The 27,906-nt window shown below is 44.3% G+C and overlaps 1 protein-coding gene across 1 annotated transcript; it reads left to right on the top strand.

Moving 5' to 3' along the window:
- Positions 1-15: 15 nt before the first annotated feature.
- On the top strand, positions 16-18,679 carry VAX1 (ventral anterior homeobox 1). Its single transcript, XM_077455443.1, has 3 exons — positions 16-1,451; positions 4,136-4,323; positions 16,180-18,679. The coding sequence occupies exons 1-3, from the start codon at positions 1,211-1,213 to the stop codon at positions 16,639-16,641; spliced, it is 891 nt and encodes a 296-aa protein (XP_077311569.1). The 5' UTR covers positions 16-1,210; the 3' UTR covers positions 16,642-18,679.
- Positions 18,680-27,906: the final 9,227 nt, after the last annotated feature.

Raw genomic sequence — 27,906 nt, 5'->3', positions numbered from 1 at the left:
TGTAGCCTCTCAGCCTGCCCCAAGGGCCCAGCAGACACCCTCCCTGGGCTGTGCGCTAATACAGCTCCTATTAGATAATTAGCAACTCTCGGGCCATTCTTCTCCCTCACATTCCTCATAAAGCCATGAATGAGCAGGTCTGCGAGGAGGGGCCTTTCGCAAGGTGACAAGGACTCTGTGCACGGGGGCAGTGGTTTGAAATGAGGCATTGTGGCCTAATCAATGGTTTTATTGGATTAGAGCGCGTTCTGTGTGAGGTGCTCTGGTGGGATAATAGGCAACTTTCTGCTCCATGCTGGAGGGGTGTGAATGGGGCAGGCTCACTTCCCTCGGCACCTCAGAGCCCAGCTGGATGGGTGAGGACCCTCCGCAGCCCCAGAAAGAGTTTTCTTCCCAGTCCAGGAGGGCCAGGGATGGGAACTGGAGGACACAAGAGCTGATTTTGCTCTCTCTAAAGAAAATTGCTCAGCGGCAGCAGAAGAGGAGGAGGAGGATGATTGGGGAGTCCTGAAGGGCAGCGCGGGTGATTATACCCAGGGGCTGACAATCTACGGGGAATCTTCTCACACAAAAGGAAAGTTGTTGTTTGTTTGTGTCATTCCTGGAGATGGTGATTGACTCCAGCAGACCAATCACTTGTGTGTGCGCCTCTGGATAAGCTGGACTTGATTGGGGACAAGCTCAGGAACCGTCCATTTGTGATCTAATATATTAGCCAAACAATTTAGTGTATTCATGAGGTAACCTCAAAGTGGAGGCTTGAAAATTACCCGTAATCAGTGGCAGCATCTAGTCAGCGACCCCTTGTATGATGAGTGTGTCTAATAAGGAGGCATGAGAGCTTTTTACTGCTTTTCCTCAATCACTGGACACGAGCAACACCAGATACAAGAGCCTGCGTGCACCTCAGGAGCCTGATCATCCTTCAGACCCCAGACCAGCACACGGAGACCCCCTGCCTGGGGTAATACCTGGTGACCCCGTGCCCAAACTGACGGCAGCATACCTAAGTGCCCAGGGTACCAGCTAGGAACCCATTGCCCAAATCAACACCAGGATACCTCAATACTAGTTGGGGACCCATTGCCCTAATCAACACCAGAGTCCCCTGGTACCACCTGGGGACCCTATTTATTACCAGGTTACCCCAGCGTCCACAGTATCAGCCTTGGACCCTTTTCCTGGCAGCAAAGGGAATTCTTCTCTATATATGTTTGAGAAAACGCGCAGTATGGACATTAGGTGCAACCCTGGCACAGAGGAGCCCCGAAACACCAAACCTGGGCACAAGGAAGGCAAAGACTCCAGGGACAGCCAAAGCAGCCTTGGGGACTCTTACCTCAAGGAGCAGCAAGCCACATACTCAACTCCTGGAGCCTCCGACACCTGTGTAAAGTCTAAGAATGGTGGAGCAACTGACCCAGACTACTGCAGGAGGATTCTGGTCCGAGGTAACGTGCCAACTTCTGTCTCCATATATCAGTCACTCGATACCAGCTTGTATGTCCCAGTGCCAGACTGCCTCCATCTTCTCCCTAACCTCTGTTCTACATGCCATAATATCACATACCAGATCCTATGCCTCCATACACATCATTTGTTCATATGCCAACCTCTGCACCTTCACACCAACCAGTATGTCCTATACCAGTCATCATAGATAGAATATTTTACCTGTACTGGAGGAATATTAACCTACTTGACAAATTCTGCCAACTAGTGAGACTGTGTGCCTAAAAGGCAAACTTCCCTTATCTCCAGTACCAATATAGGACTCACTGTACCTATGTTGGTGTCCATTCCCCTAGTCCAGCCTCTGTACCAATAAGTCTCAGTCTTCTGGATTCCAACTCATCAATACCAGCCTCTGTCACTTCATAGCAGCCTTCTATGCACCATACCAACCTCTGCCCTCCACAGAAGTCCTCTAATCCCCATAGAAGCCCCTGTTCCTCCATACTAGCATCCTACAAATGATACCAGCCTATTGCCTCCATAGTAGCCTTCTACCCACCATACCAACCTCTGCCCTCCATAGAAGCCTCATACCATCTCCTGTTCCTCCTTACCAATCTCCTACAAATTATACCAGGCTTTTGCCTCCAGAGCAACTTCTACCAACCATACTGTCTTTCCACAGTAGCCTTCTAAGCCCCACACAGAACCTCTGTCACTTCATACCAACCCCCGACACCTTTTACTAGCCTATTTTCCTCTGTAGCAGCCTTCTACCCACCGTACCAACCTCTGCCCCTCCATACTAGCCTCCTAACCACCATACCAGCCCTGTCCCCTCCATAGCAGTCTCCTAACGCCCATATTAAGGTCTGTATTTTCATACCAACCTATTACTCACCATGGAAAGCCTCTGTCCCTCCATAGCAGCCTCCTAAACAGTATATCAAACACTGTCTCATGGCTGTCAGTCTCCCACTAACTATACATCCTCTATCCCTTCATGCCAATCATTTACCCTCCATATTAGCTCTCCACAGCAGCCTCCAACTCACCATACTAGCCCCTTGTCCTAACCACCAGCCTTCCATCCACCATGCCAGCCTCTAGTCTCACCATACCAGCCTCTAATCCTATTTAGAAGCATCCTACCTACCATACCAGCGCCTGCATCCTCTCTAGCAAACAGGGTAGGTAGAAGCCCATGCTTTGTCCCCATACTGATCTGTGCACAGCACTGGTAGTATCCACTCACACTTTCCTCCCTCCAAACCTCCCCCCAGGGACAGAATTCCTGCATTGCCTCCCAGCATTCTTCTCAGTGACTCTTTTGGAGGCTTCCTGCACATCTCCTAATAATAGACAATAATCACATCTTTAATTTCATTAGCTTAATTAGTGCCATAATGAGAAATATTCCCACAGTGGACCTGAATTCTGGGGAAAAAAAATTCCGATAACTTCAATAAAATCTGCCTCCAGCTCCCAGAGAGAAGTTTACTTCAATCCCCTGGGGTCTGCTCAGAGCTCCCTGAGAAATATAAATGTTCTTGGTGAAGGAAAAATACAGAGAGAAACTGCTACAGAGCACCACTATTATTATTATTGGTAGTAGTAGTAATAGCATTAATATTATTATTAGTAGTAGTAGTAGATTTTCTATTATTATTGTTATTAATGTTGTTGTTATTATTATTTATTTTGTTATTATTATATAGTAGTACTATTATTATTATTATTATTATTATTAATAATAATAATAATAATAATAATAATAGTAGTAATAGTAGTAGTAGTACTAGTAGTAGTAGTATTTTTTATTATTATGATGTTTTTATTGTTACTTTATTATTTTTTATTGTTGTTTCTGTTATTAATATGTTTATTATTACTAATATGATTCCATTGTTGTTATTATTAGTAGTATTTTTATTATTATTACTATTTTTATGTAATTGATGATTTTTTGATATTACTATAATGTAATAACAATGCGAATACAACCACAAATATAAAGTTTATTATTAATTTAAATATATAGTTCTAGAAATTGCAATAATAATAATAACGGTAAAAATAATAATCGTCCCTCCACAACACCTGACAAATAATATAAATAATTATAATATATAATATTATAAAATGTTTTTTGTTTTTTTATTCCTTACTCTTTCTGTGATTTTTCTAATGTAGGTGATTATAGGGATGGTAAAATTTGGTGGTAAATTGCGGGAAGCAGTGAAATAATCAATACTAATAAGGGCGAGGCAGAAAATGTACAGGAAGGTTCAATGTCCAGTGTGCGATGTACCATTATATTGTAGAAATTATTTCTTTATACAGAGTATCGGAGGGGAAATTATTTCTATTTAATTTTCTATTTTATCGTATAGAAATGCCCGATAATCTTCTGATTTATTTAATATAATAATTAGATTTGAGGACGTATAAAAGAGAAATGATCCGATTCCAGAGTTTATGGACTGCTGGAGCAGGAGGAGTTTTGGGGGGCCCAGCAGAACTGAAGAGCTCTTCAGGGGTCCCTGTGAGGGATGGTTTGGAGAATTTGGGATTCAGTGAAGTGAATCCGGGGTCCCCCCTGTTAGGGATTGTTTGGATTAGGAGTGGGGTGAGAAAACTTTTTTTTGGAATTTATTGATATCCTTCTCTGCCCCCTCAGATGCCAAGGGCTCGATCCGGGAGATCATCCTTCCGAAGGGGCTGGACCTGGATCGGCCCAAGCGGACCCGAACCTCCTTCACCGCGGAGCAGCTGTACAGGCTGGAGATGGAGTTCCAGAGGTGCCAGTACGTGGTGGGCAGAGAGAGGACAGAACTGGCCCGGCAGCTCAACCTCTCAGAGACCCAGGTATGAGGTTCCACTGGAGGCTCAGCCTCCTCAAAGTGCCTCCACAGAACCTGACAATGACGATTTATTGCACAGAACCTCCACTGTGCGGAGCCTGTCATACCATACAAAGCCACCACTGTACAGAGATTCTATGACACCATACATAGATCCCCCACTGTACAGAGCCCCTATGACACCATACAGGGACCCTCCACTGTACAGAGCCTCTATGACACCATACAGGGACCCTCCACTGTACAGAGCCTCTATGACACCATACATAGATCCTCCACTGTACAGAGCCTCTATGACACCATACAGGGACCCTCCACTGTACAGAACCTCTATGACACCATACATAGATCCCCCACTGTACAGAGCCTCTATGACACCATACAGGGACCCTCCACTGTACAGAGCCTCTATGACACCATACATAGATCCCCCACTGTACAGAGCCTCTATGACACCATACAGGGACCCTCCACTGTACAGAACCTCTATGACACCATACATAGATCCTCCACTGTACAGAGCCTCTATGACACCATACAGGGACCCTCCACTGTACAGAGCCTCTATGACACCATACAGAGACCCTCCAATGTACCGAGCCTCTATGACACCATACAGAGACCCTCCACTGTACAGAGATTCTATGACACCATACAGAGATCCCCCACTGTACAGAGCCTCTATGACACCATACAGAGTCCCTCCAATGTATAGAGCCTCTATGACACCATACAGAGACCCTCCAATGTACCGAGCCTCTATGACACCATACAGAGACCCTCCACTGTACAGAGATTCTATGACACCATACAGAGATCCCCCACTGTACAGAGCCTCTATGACACCATACAGAGATCCTCCACTGTACAGAGCCTCTATGACATCATACAGAGACCCTCCACTGTACAGAACCTCTATGACACCATACAGAGACCCTCCAATGTACCGAGCCTCTATGACACCATACAGAGACCCTCCACTGTACAGAACCTCTATGACACCATACAGAGATCCTCCACTGTACAGAGCCTCTATGACACCATACAGAGATCCCCCACTGTACAGAGCCTCTATGACATCATACAGAGACCCTCCACTGTACAGAGATTCTATGACACCATACAGAGATCCTTCACTGTACAGAGATTCTATGACACCATACAGAGATCCTCCACTGTACAGAGATTCTATGACACCATACAGAGATCCCCTACTGTACAGAGCCTCTATGAAACCATACAGAGACCCCCCCCCCCCCCCCCCCACTGTACAAAGATTCTCCACTGTACAGAGCCTCTATAACACCATACAGAGATCCTCCACTGTACAGAGCCTCTGTGACACCATACACAGACTCTCCGCTGTACAGAGATTCTATGGCACCATACAGAGATCCTCCACTGTACAGAGCCTCTATGAAACCATAGAGACCTTCCAATGTACAGAGCCTCGATGACACCATACAGAGACCCTCCACTGTACAGAGCCTCTATGACACCATACATAGATCCTCCACTGTACAAATATTCTATGTGACACCATACAGAGATCCTCCATTGTACAGAGCTTCTATGACACCATACAGAGATCCTCTACTGTACAAAGCCTCCCCTTTAATATACAGAACTTCCAGCACACAACACAAGAAAATATCCATACAGTTATACACAACATTGACTGTACAGAGCATCCATCGACTATCCAGAACCTCCACCCTATTATACAGAACCCTATTATACAGAACCTCCACCCTATTATACAGAACCTCCACCATATTATACAGAACCTCCACCATATTATACAGAACCTCCACCATATTATACAGAACCTTCACTATACAGAGCCCCTAGCATACCAGACAGGTTAGAACCTCCACTACATTCATTACACAGAGCCTTCATACAGATCCTCTATCATAACATTCAGAAGTAGTAATTTATAATACAAAACATCCACTATATAAAACACAGAGCTTACAATTTATTATAAACATACTCTGTCTTATTATATACAGAACCCCCACAACACTATAAAAAGCCTCCACTATCACATCGTACAGAGCCTCCACCTTATTATTCAACTGCATTTACCACACCATACAGAGCCTGGACTTTAATATACAGAAGATACACATCTCTCCACCCTTAATGGTTGGGACTATCAGTGTACAAATCTACACGATTATCCTGACAGACTAGCACGCGATCAAATTGTCCTGATCAATTGCTGAGGGTGGCAGACTGAAGGACATAGCTGACAGTGATATACGCAATATATCATTTATAAAATCATTTAAATTTACAATTTTATTATAATAATCTCCATAAAAAAGAATGAATTTAATATTTATATATACTATAAAATTAATAAATTAAAAACAATATATATATATATATATATATATATATATATATATATATATATATATATATATATATATATATATATATATATATATATATATATATATATATATATATAAATTATATCTCTACACTCTATAGTCTCTTTATACCATAGGATTGCATTTATTTCTAGAGGATCCTATAATTCGTCTTCAAGATTTAATTCTTCCCCTCCGACCTTCTGAACACCAATACCAGAATATTCGTAGACCCTGAGCGAGTCCAGTTCTGGGGGATCCTGTGAACCCCTTTTTTGGAGTCTATTATTCTTCATATATCTGACATTTATAGATGACATCCTATGACAGTGCGATATCACCTATATAGATCCCTCTTTATTATATTATATTATATTATATTATATTATATTATATTATATTATATTATACCGGGGTGGGACATATCGGCTCTTCTGTATTCTCTCTGCTGCATTAATTAATGTACATAATTTACAAAATAATTTCCCAATATGTTTTTTTTTCTCTATTTATCTATATTCTACATCACCTACATCACTAATATTTCCTATTGATTTTTTCCCCCCAAATTCTCTTACATGTGAATCATCTATTTTCCGATTATAATCTATACTGTCCTCACATTACACCGCCGATTGTTTACATACTACTATGATATTATTTATATAATACAAATAGAAAGGGAGGGTGTACACACTGCGATCCATTATCCGACCCGATGTCCAAAATCGTCTAATAATAATAATAATTATAATAATAATAATATCATCATCGGTATCAACAACAAAAAAATAAAATAAAAGAAACAAAAATATAGTGATATTATAATTCCAGATCATCATCATTATTATTATTATGATTTCTGTTGCTGTTATTAGTATTAATAGCAGCAGCAGTAAGAAACTGTAAAGGATATTATATTATATTATATTATATTTAAATAAAATGTAACAATAATAATGATCATTATTAAAATATTGCTGCTGGGACTGCTTTTATTATTAATTTTACGATTGTTATCATTATTATTGTTATTATTGTTATGCAGCTCTCACACTTTAACTTTTTTTAAAATATATTTCTATTAAAAACAACAACAAAATAATAATAATTATAATTCATTATTAAATCATCATATTTTTTTATATTATATTTTATTATATTAACATTTTATTACAGTTATTCTCCTTATCATTATATTATCCTAAAAATCCCTTGCGATGGTCGGCTGTGTGTGTAGGGTGTCGGAGGGATCCGGTTTGGCTCCAGTAAAATGTTGGTGTATGGGCACTTCCCCGGAATCTGAGAAGATATAATTATCGGGCGATGCATGCTCGGATGTATAGGGGTATATTGAGTGTTATAGTGTACACACGGGGGTATCGCTCAGTCTATGTCCAGTATATTCTGTGTACAGAGAAGCTATGTGCCTACAGATTTTTCTGGTCGGAGGGTTGTACCCCGCTGTAGATTGTACGATGTCGGTTGCCTGTAGGGACGATTTGCTGTCGGTTTGGATAACATTGGGACTTGTCCGCTCACTGGATAGAGGGAGATGTGAATTGGGATGTGACATTGTACAATGTAACTCCGAATCGGATGACAGATCCCATCATCTCTATCTGTTCTCCGGATGGGATCTCCGGGACGATCCCCGATCTGGGCACAAACTGTCATACGATTCCGATCGATCAATGAGGCACCGACAGTATGAATACCCACCTGAGGGCACCTTGTGATATCCTTCTAAAATATCCCCTCAGAGTCCCCTCCTCCATGTCTGTCTGATTGTATTTGATTTATTTCTTCAACACCCGATCTTCTCTCACTGGTTATAACTCTCAATCTCCATTCCTCTCTCCACACCCCTACCTACCCCTCTACACCCCTCCATACCCCTCCACACCCCTCTATACCCCATCCACACCCCTCTATACCCCTCCACACCCCTCTATACCTGTCCACACCCCTCCATACCCCTCCACACCCCTCTATATTCCTCCACACCTCTCCATACCCCTCCACACCCCTCTATATCCCTCCATACCCCTCCATACCCCTCCATACCCATCCACACTCCTCTATACCCCTCCACACCCCTCTATACCCCTCCACACCCCTCTATACCCCTCAATACCGCTTTATGCCCCTACATAACCCTCCATACCCCTCCATAGCCTTATACACCCCTCCATACCCCTCTATACCCCTCCACACCCCTCCATACCCACCCACACCCCTTTATACCCCTCCAGACCTCCCCATACCCCTCTACACCCCTCCATACACCTCTATACCCCTCCAATCCCTTCTAATCTCCTCCATAACACTCTATACCATTCCATATTCCTCTATACCCCTCCATACCCCTCTAATCTCCTCTATACACTTCCAAGCCACTCTATACCCCTCCATACCTCCTATGTACCCCTCCATTTCCCTCTATACCCCTCTATACTCCTCAATACTCCTCTATACCCCTCCATACCCCTCCACAACCCTCCATATCCCTCCATACCCAATCACACCCCTCTACACCCCTCTATACCCTTCCACACCCCCCTATATACCTCTCAATACCCCTCTATACTCCTCCATACCCCATCACATCCCTCCACACCCCTCTACACCCCTCAATACCCCTCAATACCCCTCTATACCCCTCCATACCCCATCCACACCCCTCTATACCCTTCTATACCCCTCCACACCCCTCTATACCCCTCCAAACCCCTCTATACCCCTCCAGACCTCTCTATATCCCTCTACACCCCTCCATACACCTCTATACCCCCCAATCCCCTCCACATCCCTCTAATACCTTTCATAACACTCTATACCACTCCATATTCCTCTATACCCCTCCCATCTCCCCTATACTCCTCCATAACCCTCCAATCCCCTCCATACTCCTCTATACCCCTCTAAACCACTCTATACCCCTCTATACTCCTCAATACCCTTCTATACCACTCCATACCCCATAACACCCCTCTACACCCCTCCACACCCTCTAATCCCCCCATACCCCTCTATAACCCTCCATACCCCTCTAATCCCCTCCATATCCCTCTATACTCCCCCATACCCCTATATACCCCTCCAAACCCCTCCAGACCTCTCCATGCCCCTATATACTAGTCCAATCCCCTCCATACACTTCTATACCCCTCCAATCCCCTCCATGCCGCTCTATACCCCTCCATACCCCACTATACCCCTCCATACCCCACTATAACCCTCCATACCCCTCCATACATCTCTATACCCCTCCAATCCCCTCCATACCCCTCTATACCCCTACATACCCCTCCATACCCCATCCATACCCCATCCATACCCCATCCAATCCCCTCCATACCCCTCTATACCCCTACATACTCCTTCATACCCTTCCATACCCATGTACACGCCTCCATACCCCTCTATACCCCCGCATACCCCTCTATACCCCTCAATAACCGTCTATACCCCTCCAGTCTCTTCCATACCCCTTTATACCCCATCCATACCTCTCTATACCCCTCTATATCCCTCCATACCCCTCTATACTAATTCATACCCTTCCATACCCCTCCATACCCCTCTATACCCCTCCATACTCCTGTTTACCCCTCTTTACCCCTCCATACCCCTTTATACTAATCCATACCCCTCAATACCCCTCCCTCAATACCCATCTATACCCCTGCATACACCTCTATACCCCTCCATATCCCTCTATACTCCTCCAAACCCCTCTATACCCCTCCATATCCCTCTATACCCCTCCATACCTCTTTATACCCCTGTATACCCCTCCCCATATGCCACTATACCCCTCCATATCTCTCCTTATACCCCTCCATACCCCTCCTCATACCTCTCTATACCCCTCCATACCCTTCCCCATACTCCTCCCCATACCCCACTGTACCCCTCCCCATACCCCCACTCTACCCCTACATACCCCTCCCCATACCCCACCATACTCCACTATACCCCTCCACATACTCCACCATACTCCTCCCTATACTCTTACTCCTCCATACCCCCAAATAACCCTCCAATACCCCCTTATACCCTTCCCCATATCCATCCATACTCCACAATACCCCCATACTCCTCCATACTCCACCATAACCCACTACACCCCTCCATACCCCTCCCCATAAGCCATTATACCCCTCCATACCTCTCCTTATACCCCTCTCCATATTCCTCCGTACCCCTCGATACCCCTCCATACCCCCATACCCCTCCATACCTCACTATACCCCTCCCCATACTCCACCATACTCCACTATACCCCTCCATACCCCACAATACCCCTCCATACTCTACTATACCACCATACTCCTCCCCATGCTCCTCCATTCCCTTCTATACCCCCGCATATCCCTCCATACTCTTCCCCCTACCCCTCCAACCACCTCATACCCCTCCACACCCCACTATACCTCTCCCCATACCCTGCCATACTCCACTATACCCCTACATACCTCTCCCCATATTCCACCAAACTCCACAATACTCCTCCTTATACTCTCCCCAAAGCCCTCCATACCCCTCCCCATACCCCTCCATACTCCACTATACCCCCATACTCCTCCATACTTCACCATACTCCTCCATACCCCACTATACCCCTCCATACCCCTCCCCATACCCCTCCATACCCTACTATACCCTCCATACTCCACCATACCCTACTACACTCCTCCATACCCCTCCCCATACACCACTATACCCCTCCATACCTCACTATACCCCTCCCCATACTCCACCACAACCCACTATATCCCTCCCCATACTCCTCCATACCCCTCCCCATACTCCTCCATACACCACTATACCCCTCCCCATACTCCTCCATACCCTTTCCTATACTCCTACATACCCTACCATAGTTCTCCTCATGCTTCTCCATACCCCACTTTACCCCTCCATACCCCTCCCCATACTCCACTATACCCCTCCATACCTCTGCTTATACCATGCCATACCTCTCCACCCCTCCCCATACTCCTCCATACTCCACTATACCCCTCTATACCTCTCCTTATACCCCTCCATACCCCACTATACCCCTCCCTAAACTCCACCATACCCCCATTATATCCCTCCCCATACTCCACTATACCCCTCCATACCTCTCCTTATACCACGCCATACCTCTCCACTCCTCCCCACACTCCTCCATACTCCACTATACCCCTCTATACTTCTCCTTATACCCCACTATACCCCCCTATACTCCACCATACCCCCACTATACCCCTCCCCTTATTCCAACATACCCCTCCATAACCCTTCCCATTCTACTCCATACCCCACTATACCCCTCCATACCCCTCCCCATACTCCTCCATACCCCACTATACCCCACTATACCCCACCCCATAATCCTTTACAGCCCACTATACCCCTCCCCGCACTTCACCATTCCCCATTATACCACTCCATACCTCTCCTTATAATCTTCCATACCCCAGTATACCCCTCCTCATACCACACCATACCTCTCCATACCTTTTCTTATACTCCTCCATACCCCACTATACCCCTCCCCATACTCCTCCATACCGCTCCTTATACTCCTCCATAGCCCACTATAACCCTTCATACCTCGACTTATACTCCTCCATACCCCACTTTCCCTCTACCCATACTCCTCCATACCCCACCATACCCCTCCATACCTCTCCCCATACTCCTTCATACCCCACCATATCTCTCCTTATACTCCTCCATACCCCACCATACCCCTCCCCATACTCGGCCATACTTCACCATACCTCTCCATACCTCTCCTTATACTCCTCCATACCCCATTATACACCTCCCCATACTCCTCCATACCCCAGCCTAACCTCCCATATCTCTCCTTATACTCCTCCATACCCCACCATACCTCTCCCCATACTCCTCCATACCCCACTATACCCCTCCCCATACTCCATAATTCCTTCTCAATACCCCTGCCCATACTCCTCCATACCCCACTATACCCCTCCATACCTTTCCCCATACTCCTTCATACCCCACTATACCCCTCCATACCTCTGCCCATACTCCTCCATACCCCACTATACCCCTCCATACCTTTCCCCATACTCCTCCATACCCCACTATACCCCTCCATACCTCTCCCCATACTCCTCCATACCCCACTATACCCCTCCATACCTCTGCCCATACTCCTCCATACCCCACTATAAACCTCCATACTTTTCCCCATACCCCTCCTTACCCCACTATACCCCCTCCCCATACTCCACCATACTCCTCTATACTTCTCTCCATACTGCTCTCTCACAGGGGATTTTTGTTACATTGCCGTATCTATATCTGTTTTGGATGACAACAGCCCAGATCTGGAGTCACTATACTTGATGTATGGCCAGGTATTTTGCTTTGTAGCTGCCTCTGACTGAGGGATTTTTACATTTTTTGATGTGAACAATCTGTGGTTATAGCCGGTCTTCTATGAGAATCTATTCTGATAAGGCATCCTCTGTTTGAAATGATCATATTGGGACACTCGTGATCACCAATTCACAGGTGTTTCCTAGGTGTGCTTTTTTGCTTGGTGACCCCACTGCGCCACCTTGTCTTTTCCTTTTTTTTTTTATTACTTTTCTGATCACTAATTGAATAATATGTGACTCCTTTTGCAAGATAGTGAGACCATTTTCTATTCATTGCAACCACTATGTGTCCTGAAGAAGTGTACAACAAAACGCATAAACGCATTAGGGCTCATATCATATAATGATTGTTTTTTGTATATATGATTTTTATCTATGTTTCTTTCACGTCCTTGTTTTTTTGTATTATATGTATATTTTGATAAATGTTAATATTTTTGTATATTTTTGCTGTCTGTCTGTTGTGCCTTTAAAGTCTGACAACAGGTTTTCCTTTTTTGGAATTCTTTTTCTTTATTTCTCTCCATATCCAACTATACACCTTCCCATACTCTCCCATGCCCCACTATACCCTTCACCATACTCCTCCATACCCCATAATACCCTTCCATACCTCTCTTCATACTACTTATACCCCACTATACCTCTCCTTATACTCCTCCATACACTACTATACCCCTCAATACCTCTCCTCATGCTCACACCCGTCACACCCACTTAAAGGAGAATTAACCCAAAAAAAGGTTAATTAAATGCAGAAGGGCTTTTTTTTAACCACTGCTATTCCTTTATGCAGCACTGGGAAACACCTTTTGAAAGTGCATTTTATATACAACTATATGGATCAGACCAAAATGAGGGACAAATGATTTGGAAAGAGGGACAGAGAGACATTGGTCCAAATGAGGGACAGTCCCTCAAAATCAGGGACAGTTGGGAGCTATGCACTATACCCCTCCCCATACTCCCCCATACCCCACTATACCCCTCCCCATACTCCTCCATACTCCACTATACCCTTCCACAGGGCCATCTTTAATATTGATTGGACCCTGGGCAAAAATTTTCTTGCCCCCCCCCCCATGCAATTTCGCTCTCCACCTTCTCTGAGACATACAATAAATAGCAGCTAGACTTAATATCAGTTTATTGTATCAGATCAGGCAGTGATTGCGATTGGTTACCAGAGGTTACAGCATATCATTGCCGCATACTGACTGGTTGCTAGAGGTTACAGCACACATTAAGGCTCACTGATTAGTTGCTAGAGGTTACAGCACATGATTTCTGTTTGTTGATTGGCTGCTAGAGATTACTGTACAGTAATACTGCTCACTGGTTGCTATAGGTTACAGCACATCTTCCCTTCACTGCAGGAGGCATTATATACATATGAATGCCACCTTTATTTACATATCAGTGCCACTGGCCTAAGCTATTTACATATGCATGTCACTGCTATTTACATATGAATGACGGTTATTTACATGTAAACACAGGGTCTGCAGGTGAGTCATCTGTACACAAAAATAGGGCAGAGCTGGGCAGCATTAGTAGCAGCACTTCACACAGAGATATCAGGACACAGCACAGGACTAAAACTTCAAGGGACAAGGCAATTTAAACTGGGATAGTTGGCAAGTATGAGGCAGCTGCTTTGGGCCCCACTACAATGACAGGGCCCAGGGCAGCTGCCCCTTTTGCCCTGCCTTAAAGATGGCCCTGCCCTTCCATACCTCTATTTATACTCCTCCATACCTCTCCTTATGCTCCTCCATACCCCACTATACCCCTCCATACCTCTCCCTATACTTCTTCATACCCCACTATACCCCTCCCCATACTCCTCCATACCCCACTATACCCTTCCATATATCTCTTTATACTCCTCCATACCCCTCCATACCTCTCCTTATACTCATGGATACCCCACTATACCCCTTGATATCTCTTCCTATACTCCTCCATACCCCACTATACCCCTCCCCATACTCCTCCACACCCCACTATACCACTCCCCATACTCCTCCACACCCCACTATACCCCTCCCCATACTCCTCCTCATACTCCACCATACTCTTTCCCTTATTCCACCATACTCCTCTATTCCCCCCCCCCATACTCCTCCATACTCTTCTCATACTCCTCCCCATACTCCTTCATAACCCACTATACCCTTCTTCTTCGTACCCCCATACCCTTCACCATACCCCTCCCCATACTCCACCATACCTCTCCCCATACTCCACCATACCTCTCCCCATACACCTCCCCGACATATACCTCTCCCCATACTCTTCCCCATACCTCACCATACCTCTCCCCAGTACCTCCATATTCTTCTTCATATCCCTCCTCATTCTCCTCCATAATCCATCATACCTCTCCTTATGCTCCTCCATACCCCACTATACCTCTCCCCAGTAACTCTATACCCTTCCCTTGTCCCTCTATTTCCTCTTCTTCTCTGTCTATTCCTATCTTTCTCTCTCCCTCTCTATATTGCCCTTCCTCTATACTGTCTCTCTCTCCCTCCCTCTATCCCCCCTCCCCACCTCTCTCTTCTCATCTCCATACCCCTCTCCTCTTCTCTCTATCCCTTAATTCTTTAATCTCACCCTTTTCTGTCTCCCCCTATCTATCTATTTTTCTCTCCCTCCCTCTATCCCTCCTCTCTCCTTTTCCTATCATTGCCTGCCTACTTCTCTCCACCTATCTTCCAATTTTCTCCTTATATCCCCATCTTTTCTGCCCCTCTTCTCGCTCTCTTCTACTTCTCTGTCTATTCCCCTTCTCTTTATTTTTTCTCTCTCTTACTCTCCCCCCCTTGTTTGACTTCTATCTCTATCCCACATTTCTCTCAACCCTCATCCCCCCCCAATTTTTACCTCTCCCTTCTCTCACCCTCCCTTTCAACTTTCTCTGTCTCTTTTCCTCCTCCATCTCTCCCTTCTCTCAAGAACATCACTTTCCATGCCCCCCCCCCCCAACACTCACACACACACTTATTTTATTTTCTCTCTCCTCCTATTTAGCTCATATGGTTCTGTTTGCTGTCTTGACAGGTGAAAGTGTGGTTCCAGAATCGCAGGACGAAGCAAAAAAAGGACCAGGGTAAGGACTCTGAGCTGCGGTCAGTTGTCTCAGAAACTGCAGCCACCTGCAGCGTTCTCCGGCTTTTGGAACAAGGCCGTCTCCTGTCCCCTCCTGGTCTGCCTGGACTATTGCCAGCCTGTGCCGCAGGAGCACTGCGGGCCACCAACAATTCTGGACCCGGGGCTTCATCCATCCCTGAAGTCACCAATGCCCCCCCTCACCAACCTGGACTGCACTCTTCAGGGCACAGCATCTTCAGCATGCCTGTGCCAACTTTACTGGGCACTGTAGCCAACCGGTTATCCTCTAACCCACTGACAATGGCAGGGAACCTCCAGGAACTCTCCGCCAGGTACCTCAGCTCCTCAGCCTTTGAACCCTACTCTAGAAATTCATCTAAAGAAGTTCTAGAGAAGAAATCTCTGGATTGACTATTCCTAATGTGGGGCGACACTCTCCGACTAAATATATCAGGCATGTGATCTCTGAATTCTCTACCCCTGATGTCACCAATCCCCAACCTCAGAATACTCTACCCCTAATGCCATTGACTGCCAAACTTCTCAGTACTTCCCCCCCCTTAATGCCATCAACCTAAACCTCAGAATATTTAAACTCACTTTCACCAATCCCCAAACCTCAGAATGTTATAACTTACTGACGGAGATCCCCAAATGTCAGAATACTGTAAACTAATGCAATTGACCCTCAAACCTCTGAGTACTTTCCCCTTTAATGTCATCAACCTAAACCTCAGAATATTATAACCTATTACCATCAATCCCCAAACCTCAGAATATTAAAATTTAAACCCAGTGATCTCCAATCTTCAGAATAATGTAACCTAATGCCACCAATCACCAAACCATAGAACGCTATAACTTAGTGCCAGTGATCCCCAGACTTCAGAATACTTTATCTTTATTGCCATTGATACCCAAACCTCAGAATAGTGTAATTGGAGACCACTGACCCTCAAAAGTAAATCCCTATAGTTCTTAGCTCTGTCCTCTCAAACACAGACTTCCAATCATTTCACCCCCAAAGCTTCTTCAGCTCTAGCAAACTTCCCCCAACACTCAGTTGTTCCCAGAAACAGGAGCTTTGCGCCCCTCATCAAGTCCCAGTTGCAAACTTTGGGAACTTTACCCATAGACACCCTAATGTGAGACCTCTTAGAAGTGTAGACCTTAATTTTGCCTGTCTCCCCATTTTGAAGGGAAGGACTCTAACATAGTTTCCTGTCTCCAAGCGCTGTACCCCTAACCCTAACCAGCCACCAAATTGACCATAAACCCGGAACTCAGCTCAACTGGAAGGACCTACAGAATGCACAAGGTGTAATGACAGCAGAATTGCGTGTTCATCATAATTCCAGTCTGAACTTCCATTAAACGCCATTATGGTCTTCACCTTTTAAAGCAGCTAAACTGTTTTTTGCCTCCATCCCCCTGTCAATGACATGATTTGGAATGTTCGGAAAGTGAAAATGAAAATTGTGTAACAATAAGTTGTTCTAGGAAGTTCAATCTCCATCTTCCCTAAATTAAATATTTGTACTTCTTTTTCCATTCGTGTGTTACGGATAATAACGCAGCAACGCACCAGAAGGATGAGTCCCAATTTACTCCATTATATGAAGTCCCCCTTGGTCCATCCCCTTCCCTTTCCCAGCATTGGCAGCACTCTTTGTCCCCTGCAACGTTCCCATTACTGTCCTTCAACCCTTAGTTCTGGGCACATTTTTTTTCATAAAAAAAGTTTCGCAGAATATGCTGCGTTAAGAATAAAAGATTGACTCAATGGTTTTAATATATGATTGATTAAAAAATTAGCATTACAACTAATTAACTCTGTCCAGTCCCACCAAAGAGCCAATCGCACTCAAGCGAACATTGGGGGAGAGTCTTAAGGAACCTTATGCCGTGCTCACTTTCATGTACTCTCCGTGTCCAAAAGCGGAGGTGTCAGTTTACTGACGTTACACCAGCAATTGTCAATTAGTACTTGAATACGTCTTGGGGCGCCTTACACAATGACATACTCTGATCAGCTGACCTGGTGCTCGCCCCCGCGGACCTGCGTCACCTGCTCCTGAGCCAGAGAATGCCTCCGTGCAGCTGAAGGACGGCCTTGTTCGGGCGCCATAATCTTATTCTAATATTTTTATTGTAAACTATTTAAGTGAAGGGAACGTAGCTGGATTATGGAAAATTTCAACACCTGAAATTTACCGCCAAACTTTTTTTATTTTTTTTGTTCTGGATGTCCAAGGTTTGTTTTGTGTTAATGTTGTGCGAGTGACTTGACATCTCTATATATGAAAGAAAAACTATATATAAAAAAATTTAATGTATTTTCACATTCTATTTAAACACCAAATTATTATTATTTGATATGTGGGAAGATTTCATGTGTTTCTGGCTATCTGGATCCGCAATTAAATGGAAATGAGGCGATGTGCTTGGACCAGTGACTTGTGTCTGTTCATTTCTCTGTCTGCTGATGACCCATGGCTCCACGGATGGGCCCCCGGTGCGTCTGTGTAACAATAGAAACAAGCACTTTGTGTAATGTTTTTTTTCTGTATCGTGGGGGGATGCGTTGGACAACTTTTTATTGCGGCCAAAAAAAAAAAAACAGACGTAAGACAGCAGTCTAAGAAATAGCTGGACTTGAAGCTAAAATTTTCTCTACTGCTCTCTTTTTTTGCATTGTCATTTCAAAGTGGATGTAAACCCAATCACTAAAATCTCCGATAATCTTAAATTTTTTTAACTACTTCAGCTCCGGAAGATTTTACCCCTTTCATGATCAGGCTTTTTTTTTTTTTGCTTATTCTGCACTGCACTAGTTTAATGGGTGATTGCGTGGCCAGGCAAAACTGTCGACAAGCAAAATTTATATCATTTATTTCAAACAAATAGAGCTTTCTTTTGGTGGTATTTGATGACCTCTGTGGTTGTTTATTTTTTTGCAATATAAACCAAAAAAAAAAAAAAACATCTGCTATAAAACATATCCAATTCAAAATATTAAAAAATATAATTTCTTCATAAATTTTGGCCAAAATGTATTCTGCTACGTGTTTTTGATTAAAAAAAAATCCTAATACGTGCATATAGATTGGTTTGCGTGAAAATTATAGCTCCTACAAACTATGGTGTGTGTATGTGTATGTGTGTGTGTATATATATATATATATATATATATATATATATATACACACACACACACACACACACACACACACACACACACACACACACACACACTGACATTTTTATTTTTTAATTATACTACTAATGGTGGTGATCAGTGACTTATAATGGGACTGTGATACTTATTCTGGGGGAACTGACTAACTGCCACTGAAACCACCACTGACATTATTACAGTGATAATACTATACACTGTCACTGTACCAATTCCTTAGCCTGGGAAGGCGGTTAACATCCAGGGTGATCAAGAGGTTAACTATGTGCCTAACTATGTGTAATGTGTGCTGCTTTTACTAAGAGATCTCTAAGTATCATATTCCCTGCTTTGCAGGGATGAGAAACTGACAGATCACTCCCTCCACACAGAGCTCTGTGTTATTTACCAACACAGAGCTCTGGGCTGTGATTGCACACCAGCAGCAGGTGCCATATGTGAATCATTGGGTCAGGACCTGCTGACAGGCTCCCGCTGTGTACAATCACAGTGTGTGTCGGGCGGGACACACACACATGCGTCCTAAACCCGGAAGTAGGGGGGGATGCATGACTATGTCGCTCATTCGCAGTACATAGCGGACGGGCAGTCGCTAAGTGGTTAATGCCAATTCGTAAAGCGCGCCAATTTTTTTATTTTATTTTTTAAAACCCTGCAAGGTAAAGGCATAATGTGCTAGTATGCATTGCACACTAGCACAATATGAAATATCATAGAACAAAGCCCTGCACCGCCACGCTGTGAGCTCTTACAGATGCTTCCATCTTTACCCCATCTTCCTTCCGGGTTCACGTCCTCTGGCCATCTGATTGGCTGTGCCGCGATGACATCACTCCCATGCATGCGCATGGGCGGCACGGAGCTCTGAAGGAACACCACTGGTATACCGTCCCTTTGGAGAGCATGCGCAGGTGACATCACCGGTTGCATGAAGTGTGAATATCTCCTAAACTGTGAAGGTTTAGGAGATATTCATAGTACCTAGAGGTAAGCCTTATTATAGGCTCATCTGTAGGTACAAGTCTACAGAATGGGTTTACTTCCTCTTTAAGACCCCTTTCAGACTGAAAGCACCGGTGTTCTGGCAGATAGTGTCCTGCCATCATATAGTGTCCGCCCCGTACTGCGCATGTGCAGTAAGGGGCAGAAGAAGCTTCGGAAAATCTCCGAAGATGAACGGCGCCTGCGCCGTGAGTGGAGGTGGTAGCCCCCCATCCAAGCGGACACAGGGTTGTGAAAATTGGAGGGCCCCTCGCGGGCGAGCTTCACTCGCCACGCTTCGGGCTCAGCCTCGCTGTGCTCGGCTCTTTTTATTCTAACTCTATGTCCACTTGGATGTTGGGGATAGAACCTGGACTCACGGCGCAGGCGCCGTTCATCCTCGGCTGTTTTCGGAATATGTGTTTGCTGTGTACTGCACATGCGCAGTACACAGCGGACACTATCCGATGGGGTACCATATATGATAGGACACCGGGCATTAGCCACAAAGCTAATTTCTTTAGCGGTGCTTTACCGCCGTTTAAGCGGCGCTTTTGCAATCGCTTTTTGGCTGCTTGCGGGTTGCTTTTAACCCTAAAAAAGGGGGTTAAAAACTCCCTTGCTGTGGTGCTTCGGAAGCTCTGCCCATTCATTGCAATGGGCAGAGGCTTTTTGGGAGCGCTGTACACAAACCGCCCCAAAGATGCTGCTTGCAGGACTTTTCAGCACCCATTGTAATGAATGGGAGGTAGTTTTAAGGCGCTATTTCTAGCACTAAAACTCCTCTGTGTAAAAGGGGTCTTATGCCGCGTACACACGATCTGAATTCTCGTCGGAAAAAGCTATGACGGTTTTTCAGACGGAATTCCGCTCAAGCTTGCCTTGCATACACACAGTCACACAAAAGTTCACTGAACTTTCAACTGTCAAGAACGCGATGACGTAAAACACTACGACGAGCCGAGAAAATGAAGTTCAATGCTTCCGAGCATTCGTCGAATTGTTTCCGAGCATGTGTAGGAATTTTGCGCGTCGGATTTTCTACAGACAATCGGGATTTCTGATCGAAACTTTTTCTGTCGGAAAAATTTAGAACATGCTCTCAATCTTCTGCTGGCGGAAAATCGGCCAGCAAAATTCCAATGGAGCATACATGCGGTCGCATTTTCCAATGAAATGCTCTCATCGGTCTTTTGCTGGCCGAATTTCCGATCGCGTGTACGCGGCATTAGTCATTTTTTTAAAGCAGTATTAAAACTAAAACTAAAAAATGTATTATATTGCAGCTTACAAATAATTAGATGTGGTGGCTCCGCCACTGCCATAAGAGACATGTACCAATGCAGAAATAATAATAAAAAAAATACATAAATCCATGAATTAACATATGTAGGGCATTCTTTAAACCTGCCCATGAAGTGATGCACTTTCTTATACAAGTGAAAAAAACACATTTAATTCACCATATGACAATGGATTGTAAGGGTCACCCCACAAAAAAAAAAAGAGTCCTCTGGTTACCTCTAAAAATCCATACCAGACCATTATCCTTGATGCAGGTCTGGTATGGTTTTTAAGGGAGTACCCCATGCAAAAAGCAAAAAATAAATAAAAATGGGGGGGTACCCTCAAATTCCATACAACACCCTCGTCCGAGGATGCAGCCTGGCTGGCCATGAAAGGGATGGGGCAGCAATCGTGGTACTGCCACTAAATAAATGAGTGATACCACCATTAAATGAATGACATCTGGTTGCAGCAGCTAGAGGTTCAGTGGACCGGCCATTGAGGTCGCCTGTTCAGTGAACTGCATACTTGTACATTTTGGGTCCAACTCTACATGACCAAAATGTTGTATAACATACCTATGTGACAACGACCTGGCCCTGCCTCCCATTTGCTCTCATGTGTTTTCACCGTGTCACACAGAATTCCAGTGGAGAGTACAGGAGGTCAATTTAACACACATTAGACAGACATGGTCTACTGTTGTCACTATCAGAAAACCTGCCCTGAGAAATGCCACACAGCCGTTCTCGGAGTGCATACAGAAAGGAAGTGTCTGCAAAGAGGCTGCAGGAGATCCGCAGCACTGTGGCGTAACAAAGTAGCCAGTATTTCATTAAAAGCATGCCAGTTGTTTATAATACAAAGTGCACAAAGAAAAGGAAATGTCACTCAGTTGAGGTTTACATCTTCTCGCACAAGAGACTGTTCATGCAATGCTCTGTGGCGTTAAATGATTGATTGTCTGCAGAGCTGCTGAATGCTGTCTTATGTCTGTTGGGAGATTGAAGGTTCTCATGCTGAAGCTGTAAAAAGGGAAAATGGTTTCTTTTTGTTCTGACAACTCCCACCTTTCTTTGATTGTGCTGCATTGTGTATTTCTATGGTAAATGAAAGAAGTATTAAACCCAAATGCAAACACTTTTTATATTGCAGCCTTCCAATTTCTACATGTGATGGCTGCATTAGTTTTCCTTTTTAGGCATTCTTTCTTCTATTTTCATCTGGTGATCTAGCCAGAAAGTCTACTGCGTTTCAAAAGCACAAGCTCTCCAACAGAATGAATCAGTTTACATGGAATAGACAAACCACTTAACACTGGCAGGGGTGATTAAATTAATCAGCTTTTAATTATTCACACAAACTTTTATCCCAAACGGAGAAAAAAACACGGGCGCTCTGATCAGGTCCACCTGTCAGTTTTTCAGGCGGACCTGAGAGAACGTTCCATTCACCTCTATGGAGCGGCGGATGTCAGCAGTGACATGTCTGCAGACATCCGCCAATATCCGATCCTGTCCGTGAAGTCCAATTCCAAATGGAAACCTTATTTTCCATCCGTCCAGAGGATCGGAATGCATCGAATGAAAACAGACAGAAGGTCCGTTTTCATCTGATCTCCCCATAGAGGAGAATGGCGTTCCGACAGCTCCATTCCTTCACAGTGAGTGGAGACGGACCTGTAATCCGCCTGCTCATCGGGGATCAGTGGATCGATCCCCTGCTGAGCAAGCGGAATCCATATTATGGACAAGCCAGTGAAAGGACCCTAACTGATTATAAAGTGTAAGCTGGAGTTTGACTTCAAATTGTTAGTGTATCTAAATCTGCTAATACATTTAACACAACCGCTCACGCCTCACCCCTTCTCCCCAAATGACAATGCTGCTGTCTGCTGTGCCTCCTGTGCTCATCCATTCAGAGTTGTGCCTCACTAATACAGGAGGTGTGTTACTGGCCAGATCCCCAGGTGGAAACAGAAGGGAAAAATATAAAGAAAACGAATGCAGCCACCACATCTAATGATCGATAAGCTGCAATATATTAAATTTTTCAATAATTTCCCTTGGGATCAATAAATTTGTCTGATTCTGATTGTGCTTTAAATTCCTGCACAGTAAACACAGAGATAAACCAGCGGAGATCACATGATATAAAAGGGCCAGATAAATCTGGAATAAATCTTTAGCGGGTTCCACATCACTATCCAGTAACTGCAACTCTTCCCACTCTGGTGAAAATCCAACTTGTCCGGATTCTGATGACTACAATAAAATCTGCAGACTGCTAATACAAATTGTAGAATGTCCACTGCGCAAAATAATAATTCCTTATTACTAAATTCACTTCTAGGTGGAAAATAACTTAGTCACAGCTCCATGTATCAATATGAGAGCCACCATGGCATTTACAGCCCTGGTGTTCTGAAGCTGAAACAATAGCGCCACCTAGCTGGTGCAATCTATGTAAAATTGGAGCAGGGCCTTAGTCGCTCATCCATGTCTTTATGGACCTTGCTTTGTGCACTGGTGCGCAGTCATGTTGGAACAGGAAGGGACATCCCCAAACTGTTCCCACAAAGTTGGGAGCATGAAATTGTCCAAAATGTCTTGGAATGCTGACACCTTAAGCGTTCCCTTCACTGGAACTAAGGGGCCAAGCCCAACCCCTGACAAACAGCCCCACACCATAATCCCCCCTCCACTAAATGATTTGGACCAGTGTACAAAGCAAGGTCCATAAAGACACGAATGAGCGAGTTTGGGGTGGAGGAACTTGACTGACCTGCACAGAGTCCTGACCTCACCCTGATAGAACACCTTTGGGATGAATTAGAGCAGAGACTACGAGCCAGGCCTTCTCATCCAGCATCAGTGCCTGACCTCACAAATGCTCTAGGTGACGAAGACTGGGATGACACCTAAGGACAGAGACTCTTTTTGACAGTTGTTGTTTGCAAGTTAAAGCGGAGTTCCACCCAAAAATGGAACTTCCACTTTAAGAGAGGTGACCCCCTGACATGCCACATTTGGCGTGTAATTTTGGGGGGGGGAGCCGGTACCCTTTTTTTAGAGGGTTCCAGCTCCCACTTCCTCCCGGGGTGCACTATGGCACTGGAAGTAAGATCACCTCTCCCCCCTCCCTCTCAGCAATCATCAGGGACACGTCACAGGTCTCAGATGATTGCCCAGCCAGTTACGGCGCGCTGCACGGCTCGCACATGCGCAGTGGGTGCATGGATGTGAAGCCACAGCCAGGCGCCCACAGTTACAATGCCGACGCCGCAGAGAGGAGGGGAAGATGAGCGGGGCTTCGTATGCCCACATCGCTGGACCCTGGGACAGGTAAGTGTTCGATTATTTAAAAAAGTCAGCAGCTGCGGTATTTGTAGCTGCTGACTTTTAAAAAAAAAATTTAAGCAAACCTCCGCTTTAAAATTTTTACTTTTTTTTGGTAGAATATTACTTAGAACCCCCAAACATTATATATTCTTTTATTCAAACACCCTAGAGAATAAAATGGCGGTCGTTACAATATTTTATGCCACACCGCATTTGCGCAGCGGTCTTACAAGCACAATTTTTGGGGGAAAAAATACACTTTTGGACTGAAAAAATACGACAACAGTAAAGTTAGCCCAATTTTTTTATATTGTGAAAGATAATGTTACACCGAGTAAATTGATACCCAACATGTCATGCTTCAAAATTGCGCCCCCCTCGTGGAAGGCAACAAGCTTTGACCCCTAAAAATCTCCATGGGCAGCTCCGGTAAGCGGTTGAGACGACTGCCCCCAATAAAAGTGATCTTGCGGCAAATCTGCCGCAGAGACAGCGTTTTTACCTAAAGAGAACCGCCCACCGTTTCTGAAAATACTAGGGTTGTGGCAGCTAGCTGCTGCCACAGCAACGATATTTAGGATCAAAGTACCGACGTACAGCTACGGCGGTTTGCGGTAAGTGGTTAAAGTTCATGTGCGTGTAAAGGCAGGTGTCCCGATACTTTTGACAATATAGTGTACATTAAAAGCAGGCTACATTGACCAGTTTTATTTTATTTTAAAGTTTATATATTTTTAATCACTTCACCCCCTTTTTGCCCAGGCCAGTTTTCAGGGCCGTGGCACTTTGAATGAAAATTGCTCGGTCATTCAACAATGTACCCAAATTACATTTTATATATTTTTTTTTGGACAAATACTTTCTTTTGGTGGTCTTTAATCACCGCTGAGTTTTTATTTTCTGCTGAACAAATTAAAAAAGACAAAATTCGGAATAAAATTTTGCAAATAAGTAATTTTTTATTCTTCAGTAATGGGCACTGTTGAGGCTGCACTGATGTGAGGAAAGGAATGCTGATATAGCAGCAAGTCAGTTTACATGTGGCCAACTGTGATTGGAAACAGCTGATCACATGGTAAAGGGCCGCTGTGATTGGCCATTTACCGCGATCTGTGATCAGCTGTGTCCAAAGGACACGGCAGTCACAGAGCATGCGCAATACAAGCCCCGGGGGGCACACGGAAGGCACACACGTGGGAGCATGTCTGTGGATGTCCTCCCAGAACTGGAGCAGTCTTTCGGCTATAGGCTGGCAGGAACAGATTAAATCGAATTCAGAAAATTTGGAAACGAATCAAAACGGATTCCCGAAAACGAAATGAGTTAATTAATGAACTGATACAAAACAATTTTTTTTTCGTTCTGCACATGTCAAGTGAACTTTGACAAACATTTATCTCTAATGCTACGTACACATGATCGGAAATTATGGTCGCAAAAAGCTCTGATGGTTTTCCCGATGGAATTTCCGACGGAATTTCGCTCAAACTGTCTTGCCTACACATGGTCACACCAAATTCCGACCGCCAAGAACGCGGTGAACGTACAACGCGTACGACAGGACTAGAAAAAGGAAGTTCAATAGCCAATAGCATCCATCTCGTAGTTGAATCTGAGCATGCGTGAGTTTTTGCGTGTCGGAATTGCATACACACGATCGGAATTTCCGATAGAATGTTTTTCCATCGGGAAAACTGATAACATGCTCTCAATCTTTTGCTGGCGAGAATTCGGTCCCGATGGAGCATACACACGGTCGCATTTTCCAATGAAAAGCTCTCATCGGTCTTTTTCTGGCCGAAGTCTGATTGTGTGTACGCGGCATAACAGTGTGTATGGGGACTTGAGAATCTACAAAGGTATTTTATTTTCTGGTGCCCCGAGTAGGGCTTTAAATTCCCTTTCCTCATTAACCCTTTCATGACTAAGCCTATTTTTGACATTTGGTGTTTACAAGATAAAATCCATATTTTTTGCCAGAAAATTACTTGGAACCCCCAAACATTATATATATTTTTTAGCAGAGAATCTAGAGAATAAAACGGCAATTGTTGCAATATTTTATGTCACACGGTATTTGCGCAGCGGTGTTTTAAACGCAACTTTTTGGGAAAAGGGACACTTTCATGAATTTTTAAAAAACAAAACAGTAAAAGTAGCCCAATTTTTTTTTTCAGAATGTGAAAAATAATGTTACGTAGAGTAAATAGATACCAAACATGTCACACTTTATAATTGCACGCACTCGTTGAATGACGACAAACTACGGTACCTAAAAATCTCAATAGGCGACGCTTTAAAAAAAAATTCCGGTTACCAGGTTAGAGTTACAGAGGAGATCTAGTGCTAGAATTATTGCTCTCGCTCTGATGATCGCGGCGATACCTCACATGTGTGATTTGAACACAGTTTACATATGCGGGTGCGACTTCCGTATGCGTTTTCTTTGCTGCGCGAGTTCGCGGGGACGGGGGGCACTTTAAAAAATATTTTTTTTAATTTTTTTTTTAAATTAATAAAAAAAAATTTTTATTTCTTTTGATCACTTTTATTGCTGTCACAAGGAATGTAAACATCCCTTGTGACAGTAATAGGTGGTGACAGGTACTCTTTATGGAGGGATCGGGGGTCTAAAAGACCTCCAATCCCTTCTTTACACTTCAAAGTATTCAGATCGTCGTTTTCGGCGATTCTGAATACTGTATATATTTTTAAAGTGGGAGTCTGCCGGGACTCCGCGTTTTTTTTTTTTTTAAAAGCCAGCAGCTACAAATACTGCAGCTGCTGACTTTTAAAATAGTGACACTTACCTGTCCAGCGCGCCCGCGATGTCGGCACCCGAAGCCGATCTCTAGATCGTCTCTCGGGTGC

This window comes from Lithobates pipiens, unplaced genomic scaffold, assembly GCF_037356315.1.
Source record: "Lithobates pipiens isolate NorthernLeopardFrog02 unplaced genomic scaffold, aLitPip1_a1.2 Scaffold_25, whole genome shotgun sequence".
Lineage (NCBI taxonomy): Eukaryota > Metazoa > Chordata > Amphibia > Anura > Ranidae > Lithobates > Lithobates pipiens.
Note: the sequence above shows the minus strand (reverse complement) of the source record. Positions and strands in the feature narration are given on the sequence as shown.